This window comes from Ceratotherium simum, chromosome 36 (assembly GCF_057802395.1).
Source record: "Ceratotherium simum simum isolate JZ-2026a chromosome 36, ASM5780239v1, whole genome shotgun sequence".
Classification (NCBI taxonomy): domain Eukaryota; kingdom Metazoa; phylum Chordata; class Mammalia; order Perissodactyla; family Rhinocerotidae; genus Ceratotherium; species Ceratotherium simum.
The window spans coordinates 15,509,308-15,534,210 of record NC_141935.1 but is presented as its reverse complement, the minus strand read 5'-3'; the positions used below and the strand labels follow the sequence as shown (position 1 = coordinate 15,534,210).

Genomic DNA, 24,903 nt, shown 5'->3' with positions numbered 1-24,903 from the left:
TTGTATGTCAGAAAGAGACAGAAGAAGGAGAGCAGGTCCTTAGCCTGCAGCTAGCCCATTTCTCTTCCTCCCCCTCTACTTCCCGTCGTGTCTTGTATATAGTGTGGACACTCCTGCCCACATGTCCAGGGCCCATCCACCCTTCCAAACGGCTGCCCCTTGACCATGCAGAGGCCTCTTAATGTGCACATCAGCACTGCACTCCAGTCCAGGCCACCTTCCAGAGGATAGACCCAGCAGGGAGGCCCACACAGGCCCTGGAAGGGATTTTGTGGTGATTTCGCCATGGAATTTGAGAGTCCCAGGTACTGGGGATCATGGGGTACAAGGGGGTCTGCTGCAGCTGGGCTTATCCCCTTAGCCTGTTAAAGGGCTCCTTGCTCTCTGGATGCTTCTAAAGCTCAGGGCTTTTGGGTAGGGGCTCTTCTTGTCTGGGTCTAAAGGTTGCATTGATAAGAGCCTAAATATCACCATAAACATGGGGCATCAAAAAGTAAGCATTTGCCTGGAAGCCATATGCTAAAGGCTATGGGCACAGCCCTAGGATCTGATGCCGCTGACTTCTTTTCTGTATGGAATTGCTGACTCCTTCCTGAAGTGTAGTCCTAGAGGATCTTTCCTGGATGTTTTCTTTGTCATCATGTGCTATTTTAGTCTTAGAATATTTGCAACACTGGAGGCAATAAGAACTTACAAATTGAGTATATGAACAACATATGAACCTTCCAAAGGAAAAAAATAAAATATTGTCTATTTAACTTGAAGAATGTTTAGGGAAAATAATTACCCCAGTTTATAAATGACAGCTTTAAAACTTTAATGCGTTCTAAAATTAAAATCCAAACGAGTCTGGAAATGTTTAAATTGACTTGAAGAATCTCAGTGATTATCAGTTTGGGTGCCGTATTAAGTTAAATGTTGAGGTAATATTTTCAAAAGAAATATTGTCTAAAATTCATTTGCTTTAACTCAGAGCTTGCTTTTGTTATAGGTTTAATTGACTTTTCCACTTTTTCTTGCATTTGATGACAACTTTGCCTGATTTTTGGAAATGCATTTATGTTGCCAAATGAGAAATATTATTCTGCTTCTGCTATTTTAATTGTTACCTTCACTGTTTATTTTAATAGTAAAATTTAGTGGTACAGACTTTCTCTGTTGGTAGATAATATGTATTATATGAATGGATGTTTTAGGAAACAGCATAATTTATAGTTTCAGTTCTCTCAGTTTTGGCTTAGTGAACCCAGTTCTTGGGATGAATGAGTAGTAATTCCTTTTCCATGGGTTGTTCTGACTTTTAGGAATTGACCTAAATTGTCATCACTTCTGAGGTTGTTAAAGAGCCACTGGTCAGCAAACTTTTTCTGAAAAGGGTCAGATAGTTAATCAGATAGTAAATACCTTATGATCTATGGGTCACATGCCTTCTCTGTCACATACTCTGCTTTGCTTTATTTTATTTTTTAAGCTGTTTAAGAATATAAAAAAACACTCTGAGCTTGGGGCATATGAAAACATGCCTAGGACTCCACTTGACTGCTGGTCATAGTTTGGGTAACTGCTAGCCCAAAACACCCTCACTTTATCTTCCTTTTAGTTAGTATTGACTGCCAAGATTTTCATTCCAGAAGACTTCCTAGGCAACTTTGCATACATATCATTTGTCTACTGAAAGCAAATTCTCTATCATGATAACTTTAGTCTATCATCTCAGTCTTCAGAATATTTTTACTTTTTAAGGGATCAGAATTTTCTAGTCTCTTTTCACTATGACATGTAAGTGCGTGTATTGGCTAACTAATCAGAAAACAGTTCAGTGTAAGTTAAAATAAAGTAACATGTAGAGTGGCTGACAAAAAGTGGGATCTTAGGTTGTATAAAATAAGAGTGATTATTTTCAGAGATTAAATTGCATGGTTGGTCTTTGATCAAGGAAAAGAAAAGGTAATGATCTTCACTCTGTTTTTGTCCTTCAGATATTAAGAATTCAAATTTGCGACACCAGAATCTCTGGTGTCATTTACATGTTTATTAAACACATCATATTATGTTACTGTATTTTGAAAGTCATTTAGAATCGACGAATCATTTTAACTTTTGACTCAGAGGGTATATTTTCCAGTTGGGTGACACTGGATAAGAACCTGTCCCATGTGAGGGGTATATACCAATGGCATTCAGGGAGGAAATGAATTTGCAATAAAACTTTTCATGCCAGGGTAAAATGTCCAACTGTAGTTCACTCTCAAATTAGTGGGGTTTGATAATTCGTCAAATTAGGCAGACGAAATTCACTTTCTTAGCAGTGTGTTTGCAAAATGAGTGACTCTCCCTTCTACTGTGTATGTTACTTCAAAGTGGTTGGGAAGAAGGTATAGTATGCATTTCATGTTCCTGTGATAAATTATATTACGTTTATTTTTATTTAAAGAAAAGATGTTTTGTAGTAGCAGTATCACTAATTCTTAAAAGTACAATAATTCCAATTAATAAAAGGACAAGCTTTTTAATAATTTTTAAAACTTAGTTCTCTCTTCATATTTTCACTGAACTTCTAATATATCTGTAATATTCATATATTCTCCATCAGTTCTACTCGGATATGGCCTACATTATAGGATCAGAAAAAATAACGATGTTATTCTGGATTATCTTTACATATGCATACTTAAGACCCCATGCGGGCCAGCCCCGTAGCGTAGTGGTTAAGTTTGCGCACTCTGCTTCGACAGCCCAGGGTTCGCAGGTTTGGATCCTGGGCACAGACCTATGCACTGCTCATCAAGCCATGCTGTGGCGGCATTCCGTATACAAAATAGAGGAAGATGGGCACAGATGTTAGCTCAGGGCCAATCTTCCTCACCAAAAAAAAAAAAAAAAAGAACAAATCAATAATAAAATTAAAAAAAAAAAAAAGAGCCTATGCTCTCTTTCATTTATTTTTGGAAACTTCTTTTTTCTTTAACAAAACCCTCTGCACTCAGAAAATAAAATCAGTTTTCCATGGTTGACCTGAGCCACTGTCCTCGGAAGTAGCCACAGGAAGGAAAGATGCTCTCAGAGGCTGATTGTGGGTGGAGCTGGCATGAGACCTGGTACTTCCCTAGTGGCAGGGTGATAACATCCTATGTCCTGAGCCACCTGGGCCACGTGAACATACCTCTTCCTGACTCAGTCGCTCTCTTTCAGAAAGGAAGTTCATTGCCATTTTTTCCAAGGCTTTTGTTGGTGAGTAATTCTCTTTTCTTAGCCTGCCCTAGACTACCACTTGTCAAATCCAAAGGCTCTCCTGCCCTTCCACGCAATCCTTCTCCCAGCAAGTAACTGTTTACATGCTCAGGTCTGAGGGACTTTAAGGATTGGTTCCAATTAATTCTTTAAAAATACCTTTTACTTTCCTGTCTGTTACAAGGTGGACTTTTTACATTTGTGATGGGACTTCTTAAGTTGTGGGGTGTGGCTGCTGCTTTACTTGCAGATCACTGGACTTTCCTGAGGGTGTGCCCTCCTAGTCACCCTAGTATTATCTGATGACTATTTTGATGTAGGGGCTGGAGGCCCTTCTTTGATTATACAATAAACACCCAAGCAAAGGTATCAGTGCCTCTCTTGACATTCTAATAGCTTTCATTCTTTCTTTCTTGTTCTCCCTTAATCCAGAACCCAGCCCTGACAAATAACACTGTTTTTATTCAGAGAAACAACCAATAAATTACCTTGTTAGGATAGCCCCAGTCTACAGAGCACCATATTAAATGCTCGAGTACAAATAATAGGAATGATATGTTGTACTCTATATTTTCCAAAATGCATGTTTTTATACATAGGTTAAAGTAATGACATGATAAGATGCTTCCTCCAGCAAACTAGACTTTTGATGGTGAACACGATGCAGCCTATACAGAAGCCGAAATACAAGGATGTATGCCTGAAATTTACACAATGTTATAAACCAACATGACTTCAATAAAATAATTAAAAAATAAATAAAGAAACTCAAAATTGGTTATGGCTAAATCCAGTTAGAGTAGATGGAAACGTTCACCCTAAATGTAGGGAAGAAAACAAAAAATGAGTGTTGAGAATTTTTTTGTCTGAAGTTTCTATTGATGTGAATGTGGGTCACTTTTTTGAGTAATTAGTTGTAGGAGTCAGTGTCTCAGTATGATTTGCTGAACCCTGAGGAAAGGATACATCAGTACTTGTTAAAATTCAAGTTTTGGAAGCTGTGAGACAAGTTATAAGGAATGGCAGGGTGGGGTTCAGAGGCATGGGTCAGAATTTTTTTGTTTACTGGGAAAGCCTAGGGCAGTGATTCATTTTTCTGATATATTACTTGATAAACTGAGATAATATCTTAGAGTGATAAAGTATACACACTGCATGGATTTACTTTCTTTTGAAGTTGCCATAATGGGACTCAACAACATCAAGGCCTTGTCATTGGAGTTCACTTACACAATTTTCAAAGTTTTACGTAAAAGCAAAATTAGGTAAAGGATGCTGGTAAAGCATTCTAGTTTATACTAAAAGTAAATATAAGTTTATATTTAAAAGAAATGGTGTTTCAACATTAATTTTTAAAATTTATTTTATTTTTTTATTGTAAAAAACACATAACATAAAATACATATAACATAAAATGCACATAACATAAAAAATACATAACAAAATTTTCTATCTTAACCATTTTTAAGTGTATAGTATATTAGTGTTAACTATATGCATCTTGTTGTACAACAGATATTTAGGACTTTTTCTTCTTGCAAAACTGAAACTCTATACCAATTGAACAACTCCCCATTATCCCCTCTCCCCAGCCCCTGGTAAATATCATACTACTTTATATTTCTATATGTTTGACTTCTTTAGATACCTCCTATAAGTGGAATCATGTAATATTTGTCTTTTTTGTGACTGGCTTATTTCAGTTAGCATAATGTCCTCAGGTTATCCATGCTGTAGTACATGACAGGATTTCCTTCTTTTTTAAGGCTGAATAATATTCCATTGTATGTATATAATGCATTTTCTTTATCCATTGATCTATCAGTGGATATTAGGTTGTTTCTGCCTCTTGGCTATTGTGAATAATGCTGCAATGAACATGGGTGTAAAATATCTTTTTGAGATCCTGTTTCCAATTTTTTTAATATATACTCAGAAGTGGGATTACTGGATCATATAATTCTATTTTTAATTTTTTGAGGAAGCTGCATACTGTTTTCCGTAATGGCTGCACCATTTTACATTCCCACCAAGAGTGCACAAGGGTTCCAGTTTCTCTGCGTCCTCTCTACCACTTGTATTTTCTTTTTTTTGATAGTGGCCATCCTAATGAGTGTGAGGAGAATGTTTAAACATTTTTGAGGAGTTTCAGATGCTCCCCAATTTGAAGTTCTAATATTTTACCTCCTTTGGCTTATCCATAAGTAATTACATATGTGGACAATATAAATAGTTGTTTTCAGCCTCTTGAGTTAGTACAGTGCCTTTACCAATAATAGATGAAGAATTTATTAATTTGTCATAGTGATAATGAATATATTAGTTTTTACAATACGCCACACATTGTTCTAAGTGCTTTCCATTAATTATCTTATTTAATTCTTCCATCCTCTCAGTGAAGTAGATACTACTATTATAATATTATTATACTATCTTATTTATAGATGTGGAACTTGAGGCACAAAGAAGTAATTGCCCAAACACGACTGGGTCTCAGACCGTCTGAACCCAGAGCCTGATCTCTTAACTCCTCATTACCCTGCCTTGTATATTTTAAAAGCTTTGAAAGCATTGAATAATTTTAGACTGAATTTTTCTTGAGAGATTTTAGTCTATGGGCAAAATTTTCCATTAAGTTGTTAAAATAAAATAAGAATGGGGAATTAAGAATATTCCCACAGTTATGATGAGATGATATTGAAGGTTTTTAAAAAGGAGGCAGTCAGAAGTGAGTCTTAAAAATATCTAATTTTTTATAATTCATTTTCAGAAACGCCCTAAATATGGTTTAAGAGTTCAACTCTTCAGTCCCACTCTATCAGTTTTCTGTCTCAGTTTTCTGAATTTTTATCTGCTGACACTCATTTCACCACTCGATTTTTAGTTGTTAGTCTTCAATTGATCCTAAAAATGTACCTCCACACACACCACTGATAATACTTCCCAGACTCTTAAATTCTTGATTTCAGGAGGAAAAATGCTTATTTTTCTTCCTGTTTTGATGTGACGATGATTGTCCATTTGCATAAACTTTGTGACCACGATTGAGGACAGCTCAGAATTGATTTATTTTTTTTTTCTTATGATGAGTACTAGTCAGAAGGAGGGAGGAAAAAAACCATGATTATATGAATGTATCTGTATTTTTAAAGAAAAAAATTACATTCTTTGGGATTAAATCTTGTTTTATTTTGGTTTGAACAAGCTTAAAGAAACAACCACATTTTTATATACTTTTTTATAGGGCATCACTGAGTAATACTAGAAAGAAGAGAATTTAGGACAAGGAAATCTTGATTCATTTAGAATTTAGAGCTTGAAATCTGACTGTACCTTTAGAGTGAATCAGAAAGTACACCCAAAATCTGCATTCTGATATCCCTTTTTTCAGGGCATACTATTAACATAGTTTCCAGTTGAGGAAGATCAGAGGCAAGTACAAGAAGCTTCAAAAGAATGAATCTAGCCCAAGATTTTGTCCTCGATTTCATCTTTTTTTTTCCTACCACCTCCAAAACATCTTCACTATTCCCAAGGTACCTCCTTGCTTCTGGAACACCCTCACTGTTCCCCAGAGTCTTCAGACTATGTTTTATATGGAGAACGATTTCGAATGTTGTAAATATTTAAAGCAAAAGCTCTCCAACTCATTCTTCCATTGAATTCTTCTTATCAATTTACTAAGACTTCTTTTTCTAATAGCTGTACTTAACTTGTGGGAAGCTACTTTACAGGGTTGTGAACAAGAATGGAAATAATGAATAATAGATTGTGAAGTATTTCTTATCATTGCAATCTTTTGTCCATATGTTTTAGATCAGGGATCAGTAAACCAAGGCCCCGGGGGCCAAATCCATTTTGCTAAAGAAAGTTTTATTGGAACACAGCCACGCCCATTCTTGTATCGTCTGTGGCTGCTTTTGTGCTTCTGCAGGAGAGCTGAGGGGTCGCAGCAGAGACTGAAGGACCTGCAGAGCTGAAATATTTACACTGTAGGCCTTGAAGAGAAAGCTTGTGGACCCCTGCTATTATATGAAGGAGCAAGAGTTAAACAAGTTTCCAGGAGGAGAGAGCGAGGCATCCCTTCTACCTCCCCTGGACTTTCACCAAACAGGAAACTCCCCACCTTCCCTGGCTAACTTTTCCTCTGTACTCTTCCTCCCTGAGGAAATGCCGGGCACTTTTCTGCAATCCCTATCACAGCTGACAGTTTAGGCGCACGGGTTTCATTTTAGAGAGGAAAATCTTCAGGCACAAACACTACACGTTTGGAGTTTTCCTAGCTCTTGGACTTTCTCTGTTTTATTCTCAATCCAGCTGGCAGCCCTATCTGAGTTCCTGACCCTTGGGGTAATTAGTAATTCCTCTTTCTTCAATGTTTGTTTGCTTGTACTTCTTATAATGTGCCTGTTGATTTAACAGGCCTACTGTGCCTACTAGCCTTTTGGCTTACTAGCACCAGACCAGAAGGAATTCTCTGCCTTCTCAAGTCCCTCTTAGCTCTTCTGCATCCTGAATCCCTCCCCCGAGTATAGTTACAATGTTGTCATTATTGTCGATAATCAGTGCTCACTCTGTGTCAGGCACTCTGCTGGGTACCTTAAATACCACGGTCTCATTTGATTTTCACAGCAACCCTGTAAGGTATCAGTTGTTAGAACCCATCTCCATTTCATTCACAAAGAAAGTAACTTCAAATTTAAATGTTTTCTCCAAGTCACACAGCAAAGGGTAGGACCAGGACTTGAAGCCAATTTGATTCCAGCATCTTGTTGGTAATTGCTCTTACACCACCTCCTACAGTTTAAGTAGACATCAGTTACCATCACTTGTATCAAGCAAGATTTCCCAAAATCTGTACCAACTTTGGAGGATGCATATAGATACCTGTTGAATACCTGAACTTGATCTTGAAGGAAGAATCTAACACCAATGTCTCTTTTTGTTTTTTTGGTGAGGAACATTGGCCCTGAGCTAACATCTGTGCCCATCTTCCTCCATTTTGTATGTGGGACACAGCATGGCTTGATGAGCAGGGCATCGGTCCATGCCTGGGATTCGAACCTGCAAACCCTGGGCCACCAAAGCAGAGCACTCGAACTTAACCACTACGCCACTGGGCCGGCCCCCCAACGTCTCTTTTGTGACAAAGTTCTGGGCACATTGATAGCATTCAAGAACAGAAGCACTTAGGGACACTATTGGCAAAGGATGTGCTTGCTTTCACCTGTTAAAGGTACAAGGAAAATCTCAAGATTGGTATGAAGTCAAGTTCCTATTTGAGTCATTTGCTTTGGTCACATGGGGTAGGATCCAAATGCCTGCACACTTGTCGTATGGACTCACTGTACCATTGGTAACTGCCACTGCAAAATGTAGACATTGAAACGTTTTCCATTGAAAGATAGTGGATGCATAAGACTTACTTAGCATCGCTTTCTTTCACCAAGAGTATTTTATTAACAAACCTTTCTTTTTAGTTTTCTGTTTTAAAAGAGAGAGAGGCTGACTCTATCAAGGTTGTTTAAAATTTGTAGATAGAGAAAGAACATATAAAAGTTGATGTTGGATACTGAGCATAGCAGATTTGGGGGTTATGATGAGCTCAGATACAATGGCTTTCTTGTGGCGGTGTCATTTTTGAGCTCTTTTACGAAGACTTCTGTGACCCCACCCCTACACTACAGAAGCTTAAAAACTAAGATGAAGTGGCTGTACACATCATGTAGGGGATGCGTTCCATACTGCAGGAGAACAGTTGCCTCTCCCAAGAAGATAACATCACGTGGAAGTGGAAAACATTGAATTTTTGCACACTGTGGGTGAGAGATATTGATATTCTCCATCGTTTTCATCAATGAGTGTATTTTTATGATATTCTTATTATTCTCTTTTAAATGTATTTCAGAACACGCCGTCCTGATTATAGATTAACACCCCCCCCCATCATGAACAATAGCATTATTTGGGATCTTTAAAATGCATTGTTTACAACTTGACACCTGTTGCTTTGGTGACGTGGTCTGTTTGGTTTCTGTGGAATTAAACTGGTCACAAACCAGAGTGGTACAGAGACAAGTTGAGGGATTTCTTTGGGAGGTGTTGAGAGATTCCATTCTCTAAAAGCAACCCTATCCTCTGCCACAGCTGCCCTTGCCCCATAAGCCTGACAACAGCAAAAGACAATGCCAAGATCCACCCTCATCCTATCCCTCCCGGGCATCAAAATTTCCTTTCCAACCAGCAACAATAGCAACAACAACAGCTACACAAAACACCCTCTCGGAAGATAGAATTTCATTTTTTATTTCTATTCCAAAAGACACTCAATTAATTACTTATAAAAGATGAGAGTCAGGCAGCATTGCATCATAGTTATGAGCATAGACTTTGGAGCTGGAGTGCCTGGGTTTAAATCCTGGCTCTGGCACTTATTAGCTATGTGATTCTGGGTATGTTACCTCTTTTCTCTGTGTCTTAATTCTCTCATCTGCAAAATGGGGGTTCATGTATGTAAAGCACAGAGAGGAGTGCCTGGCACTCTTAGTGTTTATTATAGGTATTCCAATGTCAGTTTTAATGGGTGCATTTAGGGAGCATTGGACTGGATGTCAGAATATTTGAGTTTTAGTCTTTTTTCTGCAATGAACTCACCCTTATCCTTGTAAAGAAGGTCAGGTGATCATAGGTAGGTCAGTACATATTCATATCTCTGTGGTCTGCGTAAAATGAGGGCGCTGAACCAACTGGAATTTAGGATCTCTTTGAAGTCTAATATCCTATACATCTGTGTTGCTTTAGGCCAAATGATATATTATTGGTAGATTGCGGTCAGTTTTATTCTGTCCAATTGATTATACTTAGGTTTTTTTTTTTAATGAATAATTTGGGGTTAACCATTAAAATGATGGAATAAGGAATAGGATTGCTAAAAATCAAGTTGACAGATAGTGAGTATTTCCTATGGCTTGACTAGAAATTCTCTTGGACACAGAAGGCTCTCAGGGGAGTAAGTCCTTGCCCTCAAGGAGTATGCAGTTGGGACAGGAGATGGGCAATTCAATAGACACATATAATAAAGTATGTTCAGTGCTAAGAGAGGGACTCACCTGAAGATAAGTGTGAGATGAACTAGTTACAGCCCCTAGGGACCCCTAGCTCCGTCTTGTGGGAGAGCTTTATTGAAGAAATGATAAAAGAAACACATGAGGAGGATGACCAGGAAAGACAATGCTGCTTTCTAGGAACTTGGAGTAATTCAGCGTGGGAGTCAGACAAGGCGGTTGGGATAGGGGTAGAGATTGACCTAGGACTGTAGCAAGAGATACGACTGGGTTGAGATTTTGAAGAGTTTTGCAAATACTTTACCTTCAATTATAATCAGATTACACCCAGTGATAGGCAGTTTATGAACTCCACTGTGGTAACAGGAAATGTTCACGAGAAGATGTGGTTGATGTCTTGGAAATTCACTTCTTAGACAATTTGGTACTTAAAAAAAATAGCTTGAATTATTATACTTCTTCCTCTCCTCTTAGTATCTGTAAAATATAACTATATGTGCTGTAGTGGTTGGCAAGGCAAAATCCTCTTTCAACTTCTCTGGGTGAATGGCATATTCATTTTCACACCGTTGCATAAATCCGAGGAAGGTTGTTTTTATACTATTCCCAAACTCCAGATTTAGGTCTTAGAGTCAAAGTATTTAATAACCAATGGAATCTTACAATATTTCTCTCCTTTCTTCTTAGAAGGGAGATCAAAACCATATGTGGTTTTAATACATCTATTTCATGTTATGCTTGCAGTGTTATAAAGCAGATATGAATTTTCCTCTTCTGTAATTTAGCAAACTGAGAGTAATACAAGTAAAGTAACAGTTCAAGTTTACACAGCTCATAAACGGCAGAGCTGGAGTTTAGACCTAGGTCTGCTATACCTTCCTCCCCCTTCCCTCCTCCTCTGCGCTCACTCATTCATCCTCAGATGTTTTCCTGACCCATAAGAAGGCAGGATGCTAAGGATGGACATACAATGGGCATACAAGAATTGTTTCCACCTTTTCTTGGACTTGAACGTGCACAGTGCCTAGTGTTGAGTTAATTGTTGCGGAATTAAAGCAATAAAGGAATGGCCATATTCACAAATTTGGGGGAAACTGAGGCAGGATATGTCTTTCCAGTTTAAACAACTGGAAAAAAATTGTCTAAGTAATTTAACCCCATTTTATAGCATTGTTTTCCTGCTAAACCATTTTTTATTCAATACAATGGGGAAATATATTCTTGTGATTAGATATACCATACAGAGAAGTGGTCGATGCTGGTGCCCACTGAGGCTCGGTGACGTTCCCAACACAGTTCACTGGAGGATGAAACCAGAGTGTGTGGTCTCAGTCTCCAGTCACTGGACATTGCTCAGGGTTTATAAGCCTGGCTGCTTGTGGGTTTCTTTCTGATCTTTTGTCCTTAAAAGTAAAGCATCATCAATTCCCATTTGGGAGCTAGGCCTGAGCATCACTGTGAAAATGCAGCACTTTGTGCCAACCTACTATCATGGCTCTTATATACTGTGTTTGTTATCAGAATTTAATCCTGTAGAACCTTAAAGAACCAAATATCAAAAGACCTTTTCTATACCCACCTGTCTCCCACCTCGTTTTTTAGGGGGTAGAGGGACAGCAGAAAGGCAAAGACCGTGAGACTTTGGCTAACCCTACGTATGAAATTGCTTTGATAAGAACTGGATGTGACTATTAACCTGATCGGACGCTCGTTTCCTCCCACCACCTCAATGTGCTACAACCTCCACTTTGCAGTGGTTTGGGGTCCCTTTAGTCGTCTGGCACTGCCATTCCTTGTAATATTTTTGAGCATCCTCTGTTAGAGCTTGAGGCAGATTCTTGAAATATTTTCAGTGATCTGAAGATCTTTGAAATTTGAAGGTAGACTTAAAATTTAATAATGGACAAAAATCATTTGGCATCACGTCTTGTGATAGGGAGGCCTGTTTTGAGTGAATATGAATGAAATATAATTTGATTTCTTCCTCCCCCACCCTCCCTCCCCCCATAGCTTGTAAAGTGACTGCAGTGGCATTTCTAAAGGAAGCTGCAAAAAGTGTTCAGAGCAATCCCTTGGGAACAGGTATTGTGTCCCTAGGTAACTTATTTTGAAGTCTAACTTGGAGTGTATTTTTTGGAAAAAAAAATAGCACCCTTAACTTATATGCACATTGATAGGATTATGACTTTTTTGCTACAGATGTGTAATAAATTATTATTCCATATTATGTAGTCCCAGCTATAGATAGTATTATTTTCTTTTTCGGGTGGAATGAGCAGAAAGTAGCTAGAAACAAAGGAGCATTAAAAACAAGAAAGAAAAGAAAAGAAAGGAAAGTTGTGTCGCTGTATGGAAAACCCTTTACTACTCTACAACAAAGAGAGGGTTTTCTTTCTTTGTTTTTTTATGTTTTTGGGCACTTAAAACAAAAATACTACAGATTATTGCCTGCGTGGTTTTAATGCTCTGTAATTGTGTACTGAGGCAAATCCCATTATTTTTAAATCACTTAATGTTGGAAAACAATTGGATAAACCCCACTTGGAATGCCCTGTGGGTCATCTCAAGCCATTTGGTTCTGTTAATAAAATTAAAACAATTGAGGGAAATATACAGATGCTTTCAAATTAGTTTTACAATTATGATGTCTGTATGTATGAAAAAGAGGGCAACTCTCAGGAACTACATAAAGCCAAATGCATCATTACTGTGTGCGAGCGATGCGAGTTGCGAGTAAAGATTTGACATATATTTTTATTTTGAGATGCCATGCTAATTTACATCATTCAGCCTTTTCACTGCCAAACTGTAAAAGTCCATTAAGTGACTGAAAGGAATATACAAATTATCCACTGGCACTCCAGGCTGGAGTTTTACATACACCCTGTTATTCTATCCGCCAGCTAGCTGCAAGATTCTATTAAGCAGTAAGTGAGAAAATTATATTGCCTGCAAACTAATTGTACAAAAGACTCTGAAATAAGTAATCAGAGCCCAGGACTTTCTGAAAAGCCGCCAGGAGATATTATAAATTGCTCTATCATTCTTGTCAGCCTAGTTTAAAAACCCAGAGCTTCCATGTTGATTTGGTTCCCTCTGCAACAGAGCACACTTCCCCAGCTATTGACAAAACTGGGAAAATTCCAGTCGTGTCATCAGTAGCTGCCCAATTCAGTCCCTGGTGCCATCTAACAAATGTGTCCCAGAAAATCACAAGCTATAATCCAAGAAAACTCCGTGTCTGAAATGAGGATCCTAGACTGTGTACAATAACTTCTGCATCCTCCTGAATGACTGTCCAGCATTAACATTCCAGGTAACCTCGGTTGCTACTGGAAACATTTTTGTCTAGTTTTCACTTTTCGTGAATTAGTGGAAAACAAGTGCCCCATAGAGATCATATGGTCTACTGGGAGTAACGTCTTTGAGCCATTACCAAAATAGATGTAACATTGTTACCCAGGTGTTTGGGGCAGCACATTTTTAGGATAAAATGCTTCCTTTATTGACTAGAAAAAGCACCAGGGAAGGTTTTTCAAGGGCAGAATCTTTGTAGACTCTAACATGGATCAAAGACTGTTGGGCGGGTGATCATAGCCAGCAACGATGAACTAGGTAACTCAATGGGAGGGCTTGGAAATTAGAGAGGTTTCCCTCCAGCAAATACGTTCTTTAGAGTGATGTTGATTTGTTTTTCAAGATATAAACCAGTGTTACTTAGTGAAATCAAGGTTATCATCCATATACAAGACGAATTTATTGAAAGAGGAGATTTGGCTGAAAGATACCTGATTCATCATAAACAATTTCTATACACTTAGCTGAAAAGATCTCATTTATGAAAACAATCAGGACCACTATATTTTCTATCCATTCACAGTTTTACAAAAATGTTGTGTGTCCTATGGCTTTGGGAAGATTCCTTTACCCCAAGATAGTCATCTATTCATTGTTCCTGGCATAATTCAAGCTTTTGCTCCTATGTGAAGAATTCACTGACTTTCCTAAGGGTAATCCTTGCGTTTGTGGGAATGTGTGTGTGTGCACCTTCATGGTATTACAGAATACAGAACCACTGCACCACACACTAAGTTGTGTTGTTATTTGTTTACATGTCTTGTCTCCTCTGTAAGATTATAGACTCCTCAAGAACAGAAACTACATCTTTCTATCTCAACTCTGCGCCTGATACAGAATTGCAGGCTCCTTGATGAGCACTGAGAATTCAGAAATGAATAAGACAGAGCTCCTCCCTCAAGGATTCATTCTAAGGCACTATTAAAAATTTCTCTGCCTCTACATTTCTCTTTGTCATTGAAGAATTATGGAATGTAATGGTTAGAAAGGGAACTTAGAGTACTTTTTTATATGTGCTCTAAAACTCTCCTGTGGCAATTTGACAATTTCCTTTCTGTTTTTTGAAGAAATTTAAAAATCTTTACTCAATCATTCATAGAAGGGTCATTCATAGATTTAGCTACTGTTATTGAGTGACTCCTAAATATTTTCTCCAATGTGGCTCCAAATCTTAGACCACCTATTTTGTAAATAATAATAGGTATTATAATAAGATAAAATTAAATAACTCTTTTAGTGCCATCTGTCTGTATTTTCATATTTTCTCTTTCTTTTATTCTTGTCCTATTTATATCAAGATGCACTTTTATTTCCTTTAAAGCCTCTTATAGTTTTTTTTTCTTTTCACACTTTACTCCCCAGAAGCCTTTGTATTTTTCTCATTTTCCCCTTGATGATTGCTCCCTGTTTTGCCATGCATTTTTTTGTCAAAGCTACCTTTCAAGATTTTCAAAAATTAACTAGATTTTCTTCTACTATTTTTAATTTGTGGAGCGGTTTTCCCAGTGTTCCTAATATTGCTTCCTAATGGGCCATCCAGCTCACTCGACCTCGAGAATAGTAATGCACCATAATTGATGTTCATAAAAATGACCTTGAGATATCAAGAAAATATTAAGTAATTCTAAGTGCATTATTTTACATATATACTACTTTTTGGTGGGGGATTTCTGTATGGCATAAGAAATGGTCCTTGCCTCCAGGATCTTACCATCTAATGGGTCATATGCATGTGAAAAGGGTAACAAAATCTGGCATGTCTGTGTATGATGGGGGTTCCTGAAAAGATATGAGAACCAAGAAATCATTTTCCGCTAGGATGGTCTGAGAAGCTTTCATGCAAGATTTGAGTGGAATTTGAGTTGAACACTGAGCCTTGGAAGTAATTTTAAGAAGGAAAGAGGGTCAGAGAGAGATCATTCTCAGAGGGAAGTCTGAAGGACACAGCAAAAAATGAATATATGGACTTGGCTGCCTCTGAAAGTTCATATAACGTAATGATTGTAATATTGCTGGAAAAGTAGGTGAGAGTTAGATTGGGGCGGGGATTTTGTTTTCTAGTCTAATGTTTTATATTTAATTCAGGAAACCATAGGATTCCATTGATTTTTTATTTTTTTTAATTAGGGCAGCGACACGATCAAAGCAGTCATTGGAAGAGGTCTAGGATAGTGGTATGCAGCATGGATTAGAGGAGACAGAACGCCCAGTTAGGAGATAACTGCCATGTCCAGGTGTGGGCTCACACATACTGACTTAGCTTCCTGTCAGAAGTGCGTTGTTGTGATGAGTGAGGATATAATTTTCAAAGAGGAGGAGGAACTAGTTTGAAAGGAAAGATGATTATCTTATGTGTGTGATGGTGGGTCATCCTGGTAGAAGTTTCCAGCACTAGGTTAAAAGTGTGGGACTAGTGCTCATGCCTTGATACTAAAAAGTGAACAAGATATGACTTCGTTATGGACTTTTCAGGAACAAAAAAGGGAAAGAAACGCTGTTTGGAAAACATTTTTTTCTTTCTAACTCATCATTGTTTAGCTCTTCCTAAGAAAGCAGAAACCTGAGTTTCTTTTTAAATAAGTATAAGGAGGGGCCAGCCCAGTGGCTTAGTGATTAAGCTCGTGCCCACCGCTTTGGTGGCCCAGGGTTCGCGGGTTCAGATCCTGGGCCCAGACATACACACCGCTCATCAAACCATGCTGTGGCAGCGTCCCACATACCAAATAGAGCAAGATTGGCACAGACGTTAGCTCAGGGCAAATCTTCCTCACTGAAAAATAAAAAAATAAAATAAGTTTGAGGAGAGCCATGTGGAGTGGAAGGATTTGGTTGTAGAATACTAATTAACCCCTAGGAAATTACTAGCAACACTCTCCTGCTGCAAAATAAATTTTCAGTGATGGTTAAAGAAACTCTGCAGTGAAATATGGTTCATCGAAAGTTCAGATTCCAAATTCTTTTATTCTCAGACATGACCCAGCCAGTCTGGTTCCTTTGACTTATCCTTGGTTTTCTGAATATAGCATCAGTAATATCTCTGAAGAAGGTGATGGTGTGTGCTTCTCTTGATGCAATTAATATTACTCTTGTGATTTAACCTCTTATGTTAAAAAGTAGTTGCTTTTATTATTATAAATGCCCTGAATTAGAATGCGAATTTAGTCAAACAATTTTGCTAGGCTTATCTCAAGTTTTATAATGCACAGCTTTTTTTTTTGTTTTAGTTGTGCATACTCAACCAATTTTCAGTAGTTATAAGCAGTTAGGTATTACTTCCTGTTGAATTAGCAGTTGCTTAGTAGTGGAGTCTTTGTACAATCCTGCAATCCACTAATGTGGTATTTAATGAGGAGACATCAGTCTGGAGAAAGGTAGTCAATATAAATCAGTGTTTACAAAGTGTGATTAACTCTGAAATATTTCATCAATGCTGTGGTCCCAGGCAGACTCTATGCTAATTACCAGAATCTGCGTATGTTCCAGGGGACTTGGACGGACCCTGAGTGTTACAAATATGGAGCAGCAAAATTGCAATTATGCTCGGACCGTCTCTGATGACAATTTATGCATTTGGTGTGATGACCTCCTCCTTCCCAAGAGGGCAATAAACAGAATGCATTTTCATTAAGATACTAATGCACTTAATCACAAGGGGAAAGGGTTAGGAAGTAACGAAAGACCTCCAAGCACTATGTGACAGAGCTGATAGGGGAGAGAGGCTTTATTTTAAAGGCAGCTTCTTTACAAAGCTGTAGGCAGCCCCAGAGCACATCCCACACACTGTCATGGGTGCTCATTGAAAAAATTTTGAGTTGAAGTTTGGATCTTCTTCTGGCTACATCCTTATGTAAAATGTTCATGTACTACCATAAATAATGTAAACTCTAATATTAAAAGTATAATTTCATAGCAATTTGTTCTTATTTATAACACTTCCATGGAGCTGGAGTGTTTAGCATTCATTATGCAGGTAATGTAACAAACATGATCATCATTTTCATCATCATCAGTAAGCATTCACCACGCATAGAATTCTGCTGTAAGGCTCTGGTAAGTGTGGTAGGAAGAACCATGTAACTTCAGTTCCTGCCCTCTAGGAGCTTACTGCCAGGTCCCAAATTAGCCTGCTGATTGTTTTGCACAGTGAGGTTTATACTCTTCAGTGTCAGAAAGACAATAAGGCTGATGCATCAGAGCATTCGTAGCCAAAAGACATCCAAGGTGGACGATACAAGAATACAGTTTTGCTGTTTATGTTTTTATGGAAATAGTCTGCTTTGAAATTTCTTTTGGATCCTAAGATTCTGAAAGACTGTTACTTTGTGTGGGTGGACTAAGCATAACGTTTTAAAGGCTAATCTTAAACTCTCTTTTGAAAAGCTTTACCCTACGTCGTCGTCTTGTTCAATGCATCTTCAGTGGTGACAGCAGAGCATCCGCTTCATGACATGTGCAACATCCTCATGAATCCCACGTGACTTTTTTTTTTGAGGGAAGGGGGCAGCAGTAACAGAGTTGGCATTGCCTGGAGATGCTAATATTTCCTGGATCTTGCAAATCTAACAGCTTCTTTTCTTCTAACTCTATGTTTTAGGTAATATAGAATATAGCTGCCCTGCCACGAATGAATGTGAAATCACGAAGCGCAGACGTAAATCCTGCCAGGCTTGCCGCTTCATGAAGTGTTTGAAAGTGGGCATGCTGAAGGAAGGTAAGGCACTTTGCCAGTGGCTCTGTGCGTTGGGTGGGGAATGGGGGGAGGGCGTGTGCAGAGAATCACAAAAATGTTAGAGAAACCAGGAAAAAATGGGGCAACAGTAAGTACCCTGAATCTAATGGCAGAATACTCCTTCTTTACACCTGAACTTTCTGATACCTCGTGGCTAACTGCTTGACATCGACAGGAAGGGACAAGGTAGGACACGTCTGATGTACAGCTAAACCCACCAGGTATGCTTGGCAGTTCTGGTCTTTTCATCTGCACAATTTGCAGAAGGCAAAGGATGAAGGACAGCCAAGATGCTACTGTCATTGTCTTTTTGCTTTTCTTCTCATTACTTGGTTCACAGAGAGATTCCTCCCATCTCTACTGAGGCATAATTGGCAACTAAAAATTGTATTTGTTTAAAATGTATGACTCAATGTTTTGATATACATATCTATTGTCAAATAATCGTCATAATCCAGCTAATTAACATATATATCACTTCATATAGCTACCATTGTTTTAATTAATCTTAGGTTTAAAGCACTCTATTTTTTCCTAATCTTATCTTTTGGACTTATTTTCTATTATAAAGAGCTTGTAATAATGATATTAAAATTGTTTTCCATTTACTTTCAGTTGGGGATAACAGCCACAAATACCAAATAGTAACAATGGACATGTATTCTGTGCTAAACAAATTGCTTAAGTTCACCCAGCTAACAAGTGGGGGAGCCAGGAACGGAACCCACATAGTCAGATTCTAGAATTCACTCAACTCCTCCATCGATATCAAAGGTGCTGAAATATTTGTGTATTTCAACATGTCTAGTAAAACTAATATTTTAGCTAGGAGATAGGGAGAAATTGTTCTTTTCTCTGGAAGGCCTAGATTTAGTTTAGTTTTTTGTTTTTAATGTATCTCTGTACATGTCTGTGCTTTTGTAGATGTGTATATTACATCCTGCCTTTAGATTTTACTGTTTCCTTCTCTTCCAAAAATTTGCCAGAGTTTAAAACAGATATGGTAGTTTTATAAAGTAGCAAAGTAAAAACGTCGTAATTGAAGTTTGAAAGAAAATTAGCTAAATAAAATATTGAAAAGTATAGCTGTTAAGTCATAGAATATTCTTGTCCATGGGGTCAGCGCTGTGAGTTGGTACATTTTGTTGTTACCGGAGATCACGTGTTTTTTTAACTTCTAAACCCAGATAGATCCCAGTGTTTTATTCCTCCAGAAAGAACCTGAGTTTCAGTTAGGTGTGGCATTGCTAAATCTGATAATTCTTCCTGGTTTGCTCTTATTCTAAGATTTTTACTGTGAACAATGTTATAAGAAGATGAGTGGATCAGATTATATTTGGGTACGTGGAATTCATGCTGTCTTTCTCTGCGTCTTGTCCGCTAAGAAGTAACTCGTCCCTTGACTAGGAACAAAGAAGACTCTCTCAAATTCTTCTCATTTTCCATTTGATAAGAGCTGTAAACAAATAAGCGTATAACTTTATAATTAAAGCCTTATGAAAAGATGACCAAGAAAAATTGCCAAGTAATAAAATAAAAAACAAATTGCTAAGTTGTATGATTCAATTTATATATAAGTATATTTTTATATAAAATATATGTTTATATTAAATTTATATTAAATAAAAATTTTTATAATAATTTATATTTAAAAAGTAGAGAGAGAGGGGGGCCAGCCCCATGGTGTAGTGATTAAGTTTGCCTGCTCCAGATATGAGGGCGATCTGGCCGGGACATCTGTCACCCCATTTATCGCCAGGGTTGATTTGGTTGATCTGGCTGGCTAGGCGGGTGTCCCCTTCCTCCCTCACCGCTCCATGTGCGTCCCTCGCGAAGCTGCATGCTGGGTCGAAGAGGACGACCTTCCCCGATAGAGGAGGACCGTTCTCCCGTCAAGGGTATACGAGTAGCTGTGCGCCCCTGCTGGAACCTCCAAACAAGCTCTCAAGTTTGCCTACTCCCCTTTGGCTGCCCGGGGTTCTCAAGTTTGGATGCCAGGCACAGACCTACATACCACTCATCAAGCCATGCTGTGGTGGGCCTCCCACATTCAAAATAGAGGGAGATGGGCACGGATGTTATTTCAGGGCAAATCTTCCTCAGCAAAAAAAAAAAAAAAAAACATTATATATATATGTGTGTGTGTGTGTGTATCTATATATAGAGAGAGAGAGAGAAAGGAGAAAGAATGGAAGGCAGCAGATATACAGTGCAATGGTATGTGCATAGAGCCGTGGAAGGAAGGATAAAGATTGGTGATGGTGTTACACTGGTGAATAAAAGTGAGGATGGGGTAATCTTCCCCTTTTCACCATACCGTCTTTGGTGCTGTTAGGATTTTTCACAGTTATGTTTTACATTTACAATCCATTTGCTAAATAGTTATTAAGTTCTTCCCAGGTACCAGGCACTATTCTAGGCTCTGATGATGCAACAGCGACAAAGGCCCATATGGTTGCTCTTGCTAGAGAAAGCTTATATGAAAAATGCCAAAAGTACAGTTTGAACCACTACGCCACCGGGCCCGCCCCCCGAGGGTTACTTTTTCGAGGTGGAAAACTTTTTCGATCTTAGTAATTGCCTTAAACCCTAGAGCAGAATAACAAACAAAATGTATTTCAGAATATAAGCGATAATAATCATCAGTTATTGACAGTCAATTTTTGGTCTTCATATTGCCACTTAGTTGAGCTGTAGAGACTCAAACTAAATTTGTGCTCAAAAAGGCTTAATTAAGAGTTGGTAGTTGAGGACTCATTATTTTTCAAAAGAAAATCAATTTTTTTAAATGATATAAATATCTCAATTAAAACTTTGGGGGCCAGCCACGTGGTTAAGTGCACACGCTCCGCTTCAGCGGCCTGGGGTTCTCGGGTTCGGATTCCGGGCACGCACCAACACACCGCTTCTCAAGCCATGCTGTGGCAGTGTCCCATATAAAGTAGAGGAAGATGGGCACGGATGTTAGCCCAGGGCCAATCTTCCTCAGCAAAAAGAGGAGGATTGGCATCGGATGTTAGCTCAGGCCTAATCTTCCTCACTAAAAAAAAAAAAAAAAGAAAGAAAAAAAAACCTTTGAAGTCATGTATCCTAGATTTGGATTTTATTTCAAAAACTAAAGTGCGTGGAGCTATGCCTCCATGTCCAGGTAGATAGAATTTTTTTGATCAGTTTGATTTCACTGCTGTAATTTACTCAACCGTTTGTGCTACCGGGTTTAAGGAAGAAGTAGAAAAAATATCCACTAAATAATTTTCCCCATTGTGATTTTCAAGCAAGAGCAACCCTGAAGGGTGGTTAGAGTGACTGAAGAAGTGTGAACTGTGTTTAATTAAACATTGTTGGTGAAAGTGAGTGGGACTATGCTTATCTGTAATTCACACCTCTTCAGTTGCTGTTATCAAGCCTTTAGAGGGTCTGTTTTCAAGGGAATTGCTGCTGTTGCTGATACACTCAAATAATAATTTATTTTCCTTTACTTCCTTATGCCCACTTGGATGGGAAAATGTCAGTTCTCTAAGCTTATCCCCCCCACTAGAAAGGATGGAATGGTTTTAAGTAAATATAGAATATTCTTTTTCTTTGAACTTAAAAAAAAATGCAGTGAAATATAGCATTACACCCTGCATATAAATACACAATTATACTTGGCCATCTCCTTGGCTCAAGACTTGCCTTCTCAGCCTGAAGAGAATGATAACGTCTTAAATGTATCTTTATGGATGGAGAGGGATTTCGGTCCCATGTAGCATGTCAGAGATCATGATGTAGTAAATCTATTCAAATGTAAACCTGTTCAATTCAATTACCAGTTCATAATAAAATTTGCTGCTACAACCCCCGTGTTGACCACAGCAGTCCATACAGGCTGGTGGCACAGCAGGTCTGGAAATTGACAGACAAAATCTATTTAAACAAAAAACAACATTAGTTCTAGAATCTGAAATGAAATCAGATTTCAACAGCTTTGATGGGAATCTTCTTTCCTTTAACAGGTATTTTTATTCAACTGGCTAAACACATCTTAGATAAAGTGCTGCCTGAGGGAAATGAAGAAGTTTTCATTAAAAAGGTGGTTTATAGAAAAATGAGACTCTTACTCTTTTAAAAATAATAATCCTCAGTTTTATTGACTGGCATTTCTACCCACGATGTGAGGAGCAAAAGGGAAGTGATGACTTAGTGGGTAAACAATTCCAGTTGCCTCACGTTTCTTTTTTTTTTTTTTTTTTTTAAAGATTTTATTTATTTAATTTTTCCCCCCAAAGCCCCAGTAGATAGTTGTATGTCATAGCTGCACATCCTTCTAGTTGCTGTATGTGGGACTCGGCCTGAGGATGGATGGAGAAGTGGTGCCTCGATGCACACCCGGGATCCGAAATCAATGAAATCAATGAAATCAATGCTGGGCCACCAGCATTGCAGCGCGCGCACTTAACCACCAAGCCACAGGGCTGGCCCTCACGTTTCTTATAAGATATAATTTCTCATTAGCCAGCACCAGAATTATATCTGAATGAACATTTGATTTTAACATTAGAATTTTTGAATCAAAAAATTATCAGTTGAAGCAAAGAAACAGTTGTGTAGAGAAAACAATGAAATACCACAACATAACAAGACTTTGAGAAGTACAGGTAAAAAAATGATGGTTTGTTCAAATCCTAAATGGTGCAAAGTGGTTGTACCATTTTGCATCCTAAAAAATCCCCTTCTCTCTTTCTGGGCTCTACTTTGCTGGTGAGCCTCACGAATGACGGGCCAGTATCATTTTTTCAGCATTGTACCGTACTGTATGTCAGAGAAAACCCATCTATTACAAGATATCTGGGCTCAACACTCCCTTTTCATTTTTTTCAGGTATTGCTCATTTGAAGGAAAAAACAAGAACTAATCAAGGTGCACCTATAAATCGGGTCAAGATTTATTTTTATTTTGATCTCTCTCTTTGGTCATTTAAAGGCTATGTAGGACATTCTGTTCTGTTTTCTCTCTATCAGTGGCGAACGGAGACACTTTATGAAAGAAATAATTATTTTATTTAGATACAGAATTCACTGATCAAAGGATTGAAGGGCTTTTTGCTGTTTATTGGCATGCTGGTTTCCCCTTAGGCAACTCAAGTATTTTTCTTTAACTTTTGCAAATGAGAACAATAGATACACATTTATGCACAACATTATAATCCCCGGCCAGGTCAGCCTGTATGCCAAAGTGTAGATGCATCAAGGCAGCATGGAGCAAGTTTAGTTATCTCATCCCAAGGTAGTGTGCTTTTTACTTTGCCTTTAAAAAAAGCATTACTTAACCTTTCTAATCTTCCTTCCTTTTTATCATCTGAAAAATGATGATAGCAATAATAATATTTGCAAATAAAGTATTGTTGTGAATATCCGATAAGATAGTGCAGGTTAAGTGCTCAGCATACCACGTGACCTAGAATAAAGACCAGATCAACATTAGCTCTTGTTGTTGGAGGCAGTAAGGGTCAAGCTTTAGCATCAGGTGGATCTAGATTGAAGTCCTGTCTCTACCATCTTCTGGACCCGGGGCAACTTATATAACCTCTAGGACTCACTTATTTCAGCCTGTTTATTTGTAAATATGGGATGGAAGATATAACTTACCTTGTGAGGTTTTTGTGAAAAGCAAGAAAGCTAACATAGACACAGAGTCTGGCAGATGGTTGGCGGGAGACGCTATGAGCTAGAATCTGGATATCATATCATATTGACCTGCTAAACTAGCACAAATTCATGTAAAATTTGTTATTCTTTGGTAATATTAATGGCCTTAGGGGTCCTTTCCAAACTTTTCATAGAAGCAACTCAATAGGTGAAAATTTCCTCAGAAATTTCAAGAGGAAATTTAGTCTTTAATATCTGGCCTTAGGTCAAGTGAAGAGAGACAACAATATAAAAAGGAAGAACAATATAAAAAGGAAAATATATATTGTTTTCTATTGACGACAGTATAAAAACAGTAAAAAAAGGATAAGGGACTTCAAGCCAAGCACAAGTTTTTACCAACCACATTATAGGTGAAGAATGCCTTTAATTCCTGATGTAGATTCAGAAAGGAGGACTCATTCCTTTGTCCACCAAAGAAAATAGACAAATCATGCACATTTTTAAATGTGCAAGAAGAAATACAAGAATTCCACTAACCTCGTAGGTACATTAAATTTTACTGAGGACATTTTCATATCAGAGAATAGTGGAAAAAATCAGAGGATGGAAATAAGTTTTAGTACACCTCAATAAATATTAACTGAGAGCTTTCCCCATGTGTCTGGCAAAATATTGTGCTTTAGCTTTTAATTCTGATTTTTCCACTACCTAGAATTGTGATTTGGGGCAAGTCCATTCAACTCTGTCTCCATTTCCATATGTGCAGGGGAGCAGTTCGCCTACTTCCTCGCCCATCTCTTCTATTCTAAAATTACATAAATTTTGTTTAAAAAAATGATATAATTTACACAGAAACATTATCCCAATATATGACACAAAGATCCTTATAATT

The 24,903-nt window shown here is 38.0% G+C and overlaps 1 protein-coding gene across 3 annotated transcripts in view; it reads left to right on the top strand.

The window, feature by feature from the left end:
- The window catches only part of ESRRG (estrogen related receptor gamma), a 612,201-nt gene that overhangs the window by 437,486 nt on the left and 149,812 nt on the right, over positions 1-24,903 (top strand). For all 3 annotated transcript variants that reach the window (XM_087424360.1, XM_004439655.3, XM_087424359.1), the window contains one exon: positions 18,247-18,363. In XM_087424360.1, the coding sequence (XP_087280486.1) occupies positions 18,247-18,363 (117 nt within the window). The remainder of the gene's footprint in view (positions 1-18,246; positions 18,364-24,903) is intronic.